Raw genomic sequence first — 13,427 nt, 5'->3', positions numbered from 1 at the left:
ATCTGGGAGGATCTGCCAACATAAACTGTAGAACCAGTCAGAATGTTTATTTTTCTAGTGGCTACCACCTTTTAGCCTGGTACCAACAGAAAGATGGACAAACTCCTAAACTTCTCATTTATTATGCCAGCACTAAAGCATCAGGGACTCCAAGTCGTTTTACAGGCAGTGGATCAAACTCTGACTTCACTCTGACCATCAGTGGAGTTCAGGCTGAAGATGCTGCAGTTTATTACTGTCAGAGTTACCACAGCGGTGGGGTGTTCACACAGTGAAAAACAGTCGTACAAAAACCTCCCTCAGTCAAACTGAACTGAAACTATGTTGCTGCAGCTTCCAGCTGCTGCAGAAACTGATAGTTTACTGAAATCCTTCACATGGATACACACAAATTTTCATTTAAAGTAAATGAGTAAAATGTACAGCATCACTCTAATTTGAATGATATAAAGCTTATTTGGTTGACAAAAGATAGGATAACTTAAAAAACAACTTAATTTGATGAAGAAATGGATAGTTGTAAGAAACAGAAACTTCACTAAAGCATTTAAAAATATCACACAAGTTACTTTAGTTTGTATTAGTTCCATGTTTTAATCAATTAATCAATTAGAATCACATGACAAAAATCAGAAAATGTATAATTTGACACAAATCCTAAGATTATTTGTAGTTGCTGTTGGAATAGCAACAGCCACAATGTAAAGAAAAAATCAACTAGATTTTCACACAAACAGTTTGCAGATCTTAAATGAATAAAATGATCTGAGTGTTGATGTCAATAGTTTAACTTCAACGAGAGTTTAGGAAAATGTGTTTGATAATTGAGCTTTAGCTTCAAAATTTTGGTTTGTTGTTTGTGGAGAAAATCTAATATTAAACATGCTTCAAATAAAAACATCAGAACGTTGTAATAATATCATACAAAAGTGTTAGGATGAAGCACATCAGAATTACAAATAGAGGACATGAAGAAAGTTCTTTACACAAGAATATTTGCTTCCACTATTTTAATTTATCACAACTGTCTGAGCAGTGAGGAGGAAACCTGATGATATGTAGAGCTGAGCTCCATGTGACTGACTGTGTGTGTTTGCATATGTGTCCTGCCTCTCTGCTCCAGCTGTTAAGAGGTCAGAGTTGATCAGTGGCTGTCCAGGCCTTTCAGAGCCACTGACACACCAGCAGCACAATGATGATGTCACTGGCTCTACTGCTGACCATATTGGGACTCCTGGTTCAGAGTGAGTCTCTCTGCTCTAAACTTTGTGTTAAAATGTAGCCATGTTCTCCAGGATTTATGACATGACATCTTCAATTTGAATGGTGATAGAATTTATTCAACTTTGATTTTTCTTCAGGAAGGTTTTTGTCTTTTTGTGTTTTCAGGATCTTCAGGACAAGTCACCATAACTCAGACTCCTGGATCTCAGTCTGTTGCTCCAGGACAGCCTGTCTCTATTCATTGTAATGTCAGTCCAAGTGTAAATTACTGTTTCAACTGGTACCTTCAGAAACCAGGAGAAGTTCCAAAACTCCTTATTAGATGCGCAAGCACCCGTCATTCTGGAATTCCTGATCGTTTCAGTGGATCAAACTCTGGGAATACTGACCTCACTCTGACCATCAGTGGAGTTCAGGCTGAAGATGCTGGAGTTTATTACTGTCAGAGTGCTCACTACATCAACAGCAAGTGGATGTTCACACAGTGAAAAACCATCGTACAAAAACCTCCCTCAGTCAAATTAAACTAACGGGTCTGATACAGTTCACTGATCCCCCCTCTCCATCCTGCAAACACTTGTTGAGATCAGCAGATCTTCTTTTATCATCTCCTTCATTGAGGAAACTGATAGTCTAGGCAATTTCCTCCTTGACTACAGAAGCAGCATCGAGTTGACACTGCTAAGGTGCAGCTGCCTTCAATCACCATCTTCCCATAAATACTCAGGATTTACATCCACTCATTGCCAGATCAAATGATTTCACTTCATACAAAGCCTACCTCAGTCTGACTGAACAGAAACTCTGAAAAACGAGTTGGAAAATGAATAGGTTTGTTCTTGCTTTTCACAGTATCCAAATGGAATCAAATAAAAGTCAACAAATTACATTTGACACCGCTCACTGTATAATGATCTGTTTTTAAACATGAATAAAACATTGAACAGTCACTGTAAATAACATTTAGTTTGCATTAAATATAAATGACACAAAACTGAGTGACATTTTTTACAAAAAACATATTATGCAAGAAATAGTTCATAAAAAAAACACCCTGACTTATTTAAGTACACCTTCACTAAAGATTTTTTTGGAAAAGCTTGATGTTTTTTTCAATATATTCAGTTGCATTTTTGCCACAGATTTTTCATTTTTAAATTTAATAAATTAGATTTAAATTCCCTCTGAGTCATAATTTTTTCATTATTATTGAACAAAACAACATGCTAATGAACCGCTTTGTGCATTAACAAAGACCTGTTGAGACTGTTAGTTATATTTAAATGAATGAACCATCATAACACTGATTGAAAGTCCCTGTTGGAGTCATTCTGAAAATATGTGTGTTTGTGTGTGTTTGTATTAGTTAATTTAATAAAATAATTTATATATATATATATATATATATATATATATATATATATACAGTATATAAAGAGAGAGACATAGAGAAACTTTTTAGTCTGAAGAGCGATTTAAGAAGAATGTGAAATCAGCAATTCTATTGCATGAAAAACTGTCAAAAAGTGAACCAACGTGCCCAACGGCTGGCTGTTTAAACTATTTTACCCTGGAACATATTGTAAAATATTTAGTGAAGTCTCTGAAAACACAAACATTTCAACACAAGACTTAGAGCATTTTGACTTGGTGCTTTTGTTATTAAACACATGACTGACTCTAAAATAGAAGAGACTGCACTAATGTAACTTTTGTTATGGGAGATGATCAAAGGGTAAAGCTTTGCTCTCTAAGTAAAAAGGTCAGACTAACGTTTGCCTGAATAATTATATTCCAAGACGAGGACCTCTGGAATAATAGTCTTTGGACAGATGAGTCAAAACTAAGTTTTGTTTTTTTTTTCCAAAAATGAACCAAATCATTGTCTTCAACCAATACAGCTCTCCCTGTCAGGGATCTCATACCAGCTGTGAAGCATGGAGTTGGAAGTGTCATGCTTCTAAGGTTCTTTGCTGCAGTGGGATCACTGTGACACAACTCACCATGAAAACTACAGTGCATGATGGAAAATATGAAGCACTGTGAACCTTAACCAGCACTGGACTACAATATGATGATGGCCCAAAACATACCAGTGAATCTAACCAGGAATCACTGTGAATAAAGGAACAGAAAGTCACATCAAAATGTGTAATTTTAAAATAAAATGTCTTTGATTTCTTTAACACTAACTGTCAAATTATCTTGAACACTTAAAAACAAGTATGGAATAGAAGACCTTTTTTGTAGAATAAAATAACTTTCAATAAAATATTTTCAAACCACAAGAGTTTAGATATAAATATATATATATTTAAGAACTTCAAATATCAGAAGCAAGACATCAAAAAATTCATCTGTTAAAAGGATTAGAGTTTGATTCATGGCCTGAGATTTATAATAAATCTTTTTCAAAAGAATGGTATGTGTTCTTCACAATAGCAGCTAGCTTAGCCAGAATAAATTCAATCACAGTGATACAAACTCACTGAAATACTTCAGAACTCTAAAGTGAGAGATTAACTTTCTTCTTATTTAGATACATTTATGAGATGTGGATTCACCAAACATGCAGATGTTAGATATAAGACATTTGGTGGACTGTATATCAGAGGATGAACATGTTTTTCCCTACTAGGATGTCCACTTGGCAAACAATCCTTTAGACATTTAACTTTATCTAGTCACTATGTTTAACTATGTGTTATTTCCAATATCTACACCCATTTATCCTTGCAGGATAACTGGGTTATCCTGATAGACTTGGGGCCTATCACCAGGTATGATGAAGCCTAGGTGCAAATTCAAACTGGGAGACTCTTTTAGCCCCACCTGCATCATCCAACCGGAGCTTCCGGCTTATCAACATCGATTGATCGACGCTGGTCCAAGACTTGTCACGTCCAATCACCGTCCAAGCCCCAGCTGATAAGGACCACCATCCATGGCGTCTTGTGCTTTCCACCAGAGCTCAACCCACCTCCACCCCTTGACCCCCACTTGCTCGGCAATCCGGCAGCCTCCTTCACCGCCTCCACCACCAGTGCCGGGTCCCGGGGGATGACGTTCCTAACAGCATATGGAATGCTCATCCGAGCCCATCGCAAAGTTTGCGATAATCAATGTCCTCAGCCGAGGCCCGAGCACCAAAGATTTAATTCATGTTGTTAATAAACTTTTCTAATTGTTTCCCTTTTCTCCATCTGAGTCTCTCCAGATTGAAATAAAGTGTGATTTGCAAACGATTTTATTTAAAACAGGAACAATACACTGTATGAATTAACCACAGGAGGAAAGATGCAATGTATCAGGTTACAGACCAAAATGCTAAAACCTGACATTAGTCCTTGACCAGCTGATACAACTTTTTAAAAGAAAAAAAACATAAACAACCAGCTGTTCTTTAATAATTTTAAAATTAAGGTAAAAATATTTTTCTCAAAACAAAGCAATCATGGCATAGAACATTGTGATGGAAAGACTTTAATCATCAAAAAATTATTCGTTCATCTGGTTATATGGTGTATATTACCCAAAATGATTATCAGATATAAAAAAAGATAAAAGAGAAAAGTTTACATAATTCATTCAAAACAAGTAAACATACTGTAAAGTCAATATACTTTCCTCAACAACAAACTGTTTTGTGAACTGTGTTGAATGTTACGTGGGAAGAACATTTACCACAGAAAAATTAAAATAAATATACTGTTATTAAAATGAGTGTCACATAGTTCCAAATCTCTACTGGAGTCATTCAGAGCATTTCCATAGAGTCACTTTGCATCAGCAGCTCCATGCTCCAGCGCTCTGGGAGAGTTTATAGTCCTGACAGTCGAACACTGGATGACTGACAGCTGTCCTTCATCACAACAGGAGACACAAAAATTCTCCTCATCAAAAACATGACTTTGATCTGCGTCCTCATCTGGATTCTCCTCTGCTGCTGCTTCACAGGTAAAGTCCAGAGAATCCAACTCCTCTACTCTATGAACATCTGTCCCTCTGAAATGAAGCCGACTAAACCATGAACCTGCTGCATGTTTTTGTCTCTGTGTCCTCAGAAGTCAGAGGTCAGGTCACAGTGACTCAGCCTGCAGCAGTGAGAGCTGATCTTGGAGGATCTGCCACCATCAGTTGTAGAACCAGTCAGGATGTTTATAACAACAACTACTTGGCGTGGTATCAACAGAAAGATGGACAAACTCCACATCTACTCTTCTACTATGTTGGCAGTCGTGTCTCAGGGACTCCAAATCGTTTTAACGATGGAGGATCAAACTCTGACTTCACTCTGACCATCAGTGGAGTTCAGGCTGAAGATGCTGCAGTTTATTACTGTCAGAGTTTTCATGTCATCAGCAGCCAGTGGGTGTTCACACAGTGAAAAACAGTCGTACAAAAACCTCCCTCAGTCAAACTGAACTGAAACTATGTTGCTGCAGCTTCCAGCTGCTGCAGACACTGATAGTTTACTGAAATCCTTCACATGGATACACACACATTTTCATGAAGGTGTTTTAAAATAAATGAGTAAAATGTACAGCATCACTCTAATTTGAATGATATAAAGCTTATTTGGTTGACAAAAGATAGGATAACTTAAAAAAATAACTTTTAATTTGATGAAGAAATGGATAGTAGTAAGAAACAAAACCTTCACTAAAGCATTTAAAAATATCACACAAGTTACTTTAGTTTGTATTAGTTCCATGTTTTAATCAATTAATCAATTAGAATCACATGACAAAAATCATAAAATGTATAATTTGACACAAATCCTAAGATTATTTGTAGTTGCTGTTGGAATAGCAACAGCCACAATGTAAAGAAAAAATCAACTAGATTTTCACACAAACAGTTTGCAGATCTTAAATGAATAAAATGATCTGAGTGTTGATGTCAACAGTTTAACTTCAACGAGAATTTAGGAAAATGTGTTTGATAATGGAGCTTTAGCTTCAAGATTTTGTTTTGTTGTTTGTGGAGAAGATCTAATATTAAACATGCTTCAAATAAAGAATGTTATTATACCGTAATAAAAAATTGTTATAATGAAGCATATCAGAATTACAAATAGAGGAAATGAAGAAAGCTCTTTACTCTAGAGTATTTTCTTCCACTATTCACAACTGTCTGAGCAGTGAGGAGGAAACCTGATGATATGTAAAGCTGAGCTCCATGTGACTGACTGTGTGTGTTTGCATATGTGTCCTGCCTCTCTGCTCCAGCTGTTAAGAGGTCAGAGTTGATCAGTGGCTGTCCAGGCCTTTTAGAGCCACTGATACACCAGCAGCACAATGATGATGTCACTGACTCTACTGCTGACCATCCTGGGGCTCCTGGTTCAGGGTGAGTCTCTCTGCTGTAGCATTACATATACATTAAAAACAGGAAAAACTGTTTTACATTTACTATAAACGTTAATCTTATTTTGCCATAAATGTGTGTTTGTTTCATGTTCTAAAGGTTCTTCAGGAGACATCATCTTGACTCAGACTCCTGGAGCTCAGTCTGCTGTTCAGGGACAGACCGTCTCCATCAGGTGTAAATCTGACCGACTGATTGGTGATGACATCAACTGGTATCTTCAGAAACCTGGAGAAGCTCCCAAACTTTTGATTGTGGATACCACAGTACGTCAGTCTGGAGTTCCTGAGCGTTTTCGTGCAAAAGCAGAACAGACTGACTTCACTTTAACCATCAGTGGAGTTCAGGCTGAGGATGCAGGAGTTTACTATTGTCAGCAACATAACAGCTTCCCACTCACACAGTGATACAAGGCCGTACAAAAACCTCAGAGAGAAAGAGGAACTGATCTGACTCAAAATGGTACAGGGAAAAAAAAATCATCATTTTAATAAACTAAAAAAAAATTATTTTCTATTAATTAATAATAAGAGCAATACAGTTCCTGTTTGAAAGCTATAATGAATTTAAATTTTAATTCAAATTTTGTTTCAACAGAACAGGAACTGAATTTAGTCACCAGAAATTCACTCTAGAACTTTTTTCAGCAAATGTGATACAAAGATCTGCATCAGGACACTCTGATAATACAGAGCAACGATCTCAGATTATTTAAAAAAAAAATATATATATATAGATAAATGAAACATGTCTTTTCATAAGTATTCAACAAGGATTTGGCGCATTTTCCATTATCTAAATGAAATCTTATTGATTTAAACATTTCCACTTGGAACAGCAGACTGAGAGATGAAAAAATCAGTAAAGAGTTAAACCAGTTTGCTTAGATCATCTTGATTGATACCTCTAGTTATTTGAAAGAAAAAATGATTTAAACAGAATTAGTTCACGTAATTTATTAGAAACATTTCCAATAACATTTAATTTTTAAATGGCTCTAATTTCTTAGAAACAAATGACAAAAAATGTTATTGTTTAAAGAAACCAGAGTTTATTAAAAAGAAAGAAACATTATCAGAGTCAAACTGGAGAAACATTTTGTTTTTACAGAGAGAAGACCCAGAGTGGTAATGTAATAAAACTGTAAAAACAATTAAAAAGCAAATAAGAAGAACCAGCTCAGGACTGGGAACACTGGTCTCTCCTCAGTGTCTCTGTGACTGCAGACTGGGAGCCCTGGGAGGCCTCACAGGTCACAGAGCCCACCTTCCTCCACTGGTCTGCAGGGAGCCTCAGGGTGCTGCTCCAGCTGTAGAGGCCGTCATTCTGCAGCACCCCGGAGCTCCTGCTCTGCTCCCAGCTGCTGCTGCTGCTGCCGTCCAGCTTCCAGGACAGAGTCCAGTCTGAGGGGAAGCCCTTGTTGGCCAGACACATGAGGGTAACCTGCTGCTGCTGCAGCTCCACAATGGATGGGGGCAGCACTGTCAGGGTGGGGCGGGTATCACCTAGGAGACACCAATGAGATTAGAGAACAGAAGCTGTAGATGTTAAGCAGCAGATACTGTGTCATGGTTACAGTTAGTGAGAGGTTTTCTAAAATAAGAAGTTTCTGCCAGATGTTTTCATGCTCCACTCTTCACTCACTGACACATTGTTTCACTTCCTTTTAGGAGTCTCAGATCAGCACAAAAAGTCAAAAAAGGATCAATTTTTAAAAAATTCAATGTACTCTTAAATGAGAAAATACATAAATAAAAAAAGAATAAATAAAAAAGATAAAATAATAATAATGAATCTTTAGAATCTCATTTTTAAATGCAACTATACATTATTTATAACTACAGCAAGCATTTGTGAATTCAATAAATTTTAAAGAAAGAGTTCAATTTGAAATACTAAGTTCAATAAACTTCAAGTTTTCTGTGTCTTTGTTGAAAAGAGATTAAGACTGATTTTATCCCACCAATAAAAATAAATTCAATTTTTACTTGATCTCATTTAGATTTTTCACACCAAACCACCAAACTGGTTTACAACTGGCAGAAAAGTATTAAAGTTAAAAAAGTGATAACATTGACAAACATATCAAACCTCAATTCTGATATTTATTTCCAAAGCAACATTTTCTATAATTTGAACATAAAATATTTCACTTCATCTTGGAATGAGATTCTATTTGTTTGATGTAAGAAAGTAATTAATGCACATATATAATTTCCTCCTTTATAGGAAAATACAAAAATTTACTTTAAAGCATCCCGACATTATTTTTTAATTTTTTATTAAGCATGAAATAAACTTACTTCCAAGCTCCAGTCTGGTTCCTCCACCAAAAGTCCACCACAGTGATACAAACTCACTGAGGCGCCGTACAAAAACCTCTGACTACAGACACGGCTCTCTGACTTTGTCTGACTAAACTAAACCTACAAACCAAGATTAAAATAAAACATTTTGTACTGCTTAGATCAGCATAAACCTGCTTTATTCTGCTGTAGTTTGTGATATTAACTATGACATATTTTCTGTATCTTGAAACGTTCTTTTAAAGCATAAAATAATGCATATTTCCCAGCCTGTCAAACAGAATTAAAACAATACCATCAAATAAAAAAAACAAACAAAAAAAAAAACAGTTTTATATTTTACTTACTTCCAAGCTCCAGTCTGGTTCCTCCACCAAAAGTCCACCACAGTGATACAAACTCACTGAGGCGCCGTACAAAAACCTCTGACTACAGACACGGCTCTCTGACTTTGTCTGACTAAACTGAACTTACAAACCAAGATTAACTATTAAGTCAAACCAAATATTTTTTACTTCTTAGATCAGCACTGACTTGTTATACTCTGTTGTAATTTGGGATATTAAGTATGACTTATGTGTATCTGGAAACTTTTTTTTGTAAAGCATTAAATAATGCATGTCTTCTAGCTTCAAACTGCCAAACAGAATTAAAACAATAGAAGCAAATCAGTAAAAAAGCAGCTTTATATTTTACTTACTTCCAAACTCCAGTCTGGTTCCTCCACCGAACGTGTACCACAGTGATACAAACTCATTGAGCCGTCGTACAAAAACCTCTGACTGTAGAGAGACACGGCTCTCTGAACACAAAACATGGAGAACTAGAATTTTTAAGATTTTTAAAAGCTAAAAACATAAAAAATTAAAACTCACAATGATTTCTTGTTTGTCTAACATAGTTTGATATATCAACATTTATTGTCAACTTGAGAATTACTACCAAATGTAAAACTCCATATAAACATTGTTCCTCTTTAATTTGAAGTAGGTTTACTCTGTTTACATTTCTGACATTTAGATTAGTTTTTATCAATGTTTTAAATGAGACTGTGAACCAAAGAGCTGTCATCCAGTCAGAAAGAAGATTAATGGGAGAAGCAGACACAATTTATGAGTCTGGAAATGGCTTTAAAAAGTCTCAAAATGATGTTAAAATGGCTGTTCTACTGTAAGGAAAGGAGTCTACAGATTGAGGAGACTGGAAATAACTGTTAAAATAACAAGAGCATTGTGACCAAGAGAGTTCAGCTCCAAAGCAGATCATAAGGTGCTGAAACAAGTCTGTAAAAATATAATCAAAATATCCACATACTTATCTTGCTGCTGTTGATATGAAAGTAAATACCACAACAATCAAAAGAATGTGTTTTAATCTTTGTGAGGATTGTGCCAAGAAGTAATCTATGCTCTCAAAGAAATAGGTAAATATAACCTGTGGAGTAATGACTTTTTAGACATGAATGAAAAACTGAATTATTTGAACACAAGAAGATGTGACAATTCAGTCACATACAACACTCCAAGATAAGAAACTCATTCTCTCTTTGAAGCATGGAGGTGGAAGTGTTATGGATTGAGGTTGCTGTGATGCAGCAGGAATTGGCCCCATTGAACTCTACATCGTTAAAAGTGACGGACCAGAAGGTCAAGTTAAATGTTGTACCCAAGAAGGATGATAGAAAACTGGAAAACACTATGGAAGTAAATATGTGCCATCAGGATTAGAATTAAAAATGCCTCTGAAATTTGAATGTTGCATATTTGTAGTTCCATTTTCAGTGTTAAAATATACTCAGAATTTTCACACTTTACTTTTAACAGTTACTTTTTCAGAAGTATACATTATGAATGTATTTTAACACTGAAAAATTAAGTATAAATATACAACATTCAAATTTCAGAGGTATTTTTAATTCAAATCATAATGGCACATTTATTTCCATAAAGTACTCCCTGATTTATTTAAAAGTAGCCTTGGTGTATGTGAAATGTTTTTATAGCTCAGATATAACAGAAGTAATTGATGAATGTACTCTAAATTGGTATTCTTGGTTCAACTTTGAAACTATGCTGTTTACCTTTAAAAGTTTATAACTGGTGTGTTTCTTCACTTGTCCTACAAGTTTTAGTTGAAGCTGCTTATATGGTCTTAACTGGTCGATTTCCTCTCTCTTTTTACTTAGTATGTTCATGTACTTTTGTAGATTATTTGAAAAGTCAAGACCATCTGCAGTTCAGAGAACACAGCGATAGAGACCCAGGACGTTAGAAGAGAACATGTAGAGCTGAGCTCCATGTGACTGACTGTGTGTGTTTGCATATGTGTCCTGCCTCTCTGCTCCAGCTGTTAAGAGGTCAGAGTTGATCAGTGGCTGTCCAGGCCTTTCAGAGCCACTGACACACCAGCAGCACAATGATGATGTCACTGACTCTACTGCTGACCATCCTGGGGCTCCTGGTTCAGGGTGAGTCTCTCTGCTCTAAACTTTGTGTTAACATGTAGCCATGTTCTCCAGGATTTATGACATGACATCTTCAATTTGGATGGTGATAGAATTTATTCAACTTTGATTTTTCTTCAGGAAGGTTTTTGTCTTTTTGTGTTTTCAGGATCTTCAGGACAAGTCACCATAACTCAGACTCCTGGATCTCAGTCTGTTGCTCCAGGACAGCCTGTCTCTATTCAATGTAAAGTCAGTCCAAGTGTAAATTACTGTTTCAACTGGTACCTTCACAAACCAGGAGAAGTTCCAAAACTCCTTATTAAATGCGCAAGCACCCGTCATTCTGGAATCCCTGATCGTTTCAGTGGATCAAACTCTGGGAATACTGACCTCACTCTGACCATCAGTGGAGTTCAGGCTGAAGATGCTGGAGTTTATTACTGTCAGAGTGCTCACTACATCAACAGCAAGTGGATGTTCACACAGTGAAAAACCATCGTACAAAAACCTCCCTCAGTCAAATTAAACTAACGGGTCTGATACAGTTCACTGATCCCCCCTCTCCATCCTGCATACACTTGTTGAGATCAGTAGATCTTCTTTTATCATCTCCTTCCATGAGGAAACTGATAGTCTAGGCAATTTCCTCCTTGACTACAGAAGCAGTATCGAGTTGACACTGCTAAGGTGCAGCTGCCTTCAATCACCATCTTCCCATAAATACTCAGGATTTACATCCACTCATTGCCAGATCAAATGATTTCACTTCATAGAAAGCCTACCTCAGTCTGACTGAACAGAAACTCTGAAAAACGAGTTGGAAAATGAATAGGTTTGTTCTTGCTTTTCACAGTATCCAAATGGAATCAAATAGAAGTCAACAAATTACATTTGACACCTCTCACTGTATAATGATCTGTTTTTAAACATGAATAAAACATTGAACAGTCCCTGTTAATAACATTAAGTTTGCATTAAATATAAATGATACAAAACTGAGTGACATTTTTTACAAAAAATATATTATGCAAGAAATAGTTCATAAAAAAAAACACCCTGACTTATTTAAGTACACCTTCACTAAAGAGGTTTTTGGAAAAGTCTCATGTTATTTTCAACATATTTAGTTGCATTTTTGCCAAAGAGTTTTTTTAAATGGATCCAAATTCCAAATTGGATCCAAATTGGATCCAAATTGGATCAATTAGATCCAAATTCCCTCTGTGAGTCATTCAGAACATTTCCATAGAGTCACTTTGCATCAGCAGCTCCATGCTCCAGCGCTCTGGGAGAGTTTATAGTCCTGACATTTGAACACTGGATGACTGACAGCTGTCCTTCATCACAACTGAAGACACAGAAATCCTCCTCATCAAAAACATGACTTTGATCTGCGTCCTCATCTGGACTCTCCTCTGCTGCTGCTTCACAGGTAAAGTCCAGAGAATCCAACTCCTCTCCTCTATGAACATCTGTCCCTCTGAAATGAAGCCGACTAAACCATGAAGCTGCTACATGTTTTTGTCTCTGTGTCCTCAGAGGTGAGAGGTCAGATCACAGTAACTCAGCAGCCTGCAGCAGTGAGAGCTGATCTGGGAAGATCTGCCACCATCACCTGTAGGACCAGTCAGAATGTTTATAACAACAACTACTTACACTGGTACCAACAGAAAGATGGACAAACTCCTAAGCTCCTCATTTATACCACCAGCACTAAAGCATCAGGGACTCCAAGTCGTTTTTCAGGCAGTGGCTCAAACTCTGACTTCACTCTGACCATCAGTGGAGTTCAGGCTGAAGATGCTGCAGTTTACTACTGTCAGAGTTTTCATTACCCCAACAGCCAGTACGTGTTCACACAGTGAAAAACAGTCATACAAAAACCTCCCTCAGTCAAACTGAACAGAAACTGAACTGCAGCTGCACAGATTTGTCACTGACATATGTAAATGTATGTTACTGGAAAGAAAAGCTGTTGTAGAAAATGTAAATTGATATTCCATTTTCTACAACAGATATTGTCATTCCTCATCCATATTCTATGCTCATTCTTCCAATCAGTCACATGTCAGCCTTTTTCC

General features: G+C 36.5%; 5 gene segments (V, D, J or C); 4 read left to right on the top strand and 1 right to left on the bottom strand.

Moving 5' to 3' along the window:
- The first annotated feature begins 5,084 nt into the window (after positions 1–5,084).
- Positions 5,085–5,767, top strand: LOC116731379 (Ig kappa chain V region 2717-like). The segment is given in 2 exon segments: positions 5,085–5,181; positions 5,289–5,767. Coding segments are annotated over 2 exon segments (375 nt in total).
- Positions 5,768–6,495: 728 nt separating this feature from the next.
- LOC116731391 (Ig kappa chain V region 3368-like) lies at positions 6,496–7,050 on the top strand. The segment is given in 2 exon segments: positions 6,496–6,576; positions 6,694–7,050. Coding segments are annotated over 2 exon segments (360 nt in total).
- Positions 7,051–7,625: 575 nt separating this feature from the next.
- Positions 7,626–9,799, bottom strand: LOC116731593 (Ig kappa-b4 chain C region-like). The segment is given in 4 exon segments: positions 7,626–8,099; positions 9,248–9,329; positions 9,601–9,702; positions 9,776–9,799. Coding segments are annotated over 4 exon segments (534 nt in total).
- A 1,381-nt stretch (positions 9,800–11,180) lies between these two features.
- On the top strand, positions 11,181–12,294 carry LOC116731380 (immunoglobulin kappa variable 2-28-like). The segment is given in 2 exon segments: positions 11,181–11,367; positions 11,513–12,294. Coding segments are annotated over 2 exon segments (375 nt in total).
- A 310-nt stretch (positions 12,295–12,604) lies between these two features.
- Positions 12,605–13,395, top strand: LOC116731374 (Ig kappa chain V-III region PC 4050-like). The segment is given in 2 exon segments: positions 12,605–12,778; positions 12,886–13,395. Coding segments are annotated over 2 exon segments (378 nt in total).
- The last annotated feature ends 32 nt before the right edge of the window (positions 13,396–13,427 follow it).

The sequence above is a fragment of the Xiphophorus hellerii genome, chromosome 13 (assembly GCF_003331165.1).
Source record: "Xiphophorus hellerii strain 12219 chromosome 13, Xiphophorus_hellerii-4.1, whole genome shotgun sequence".
NCBI lineage: Eukaryota > Metazoa > Chordata > Actinopteri > Cyprinodontiformes > Poeciliidae > Xiphophorus > Xiphophorus hellerii.
This window is presented reverse-complemented; position numbering and strand designations above follow the sequence as displayed.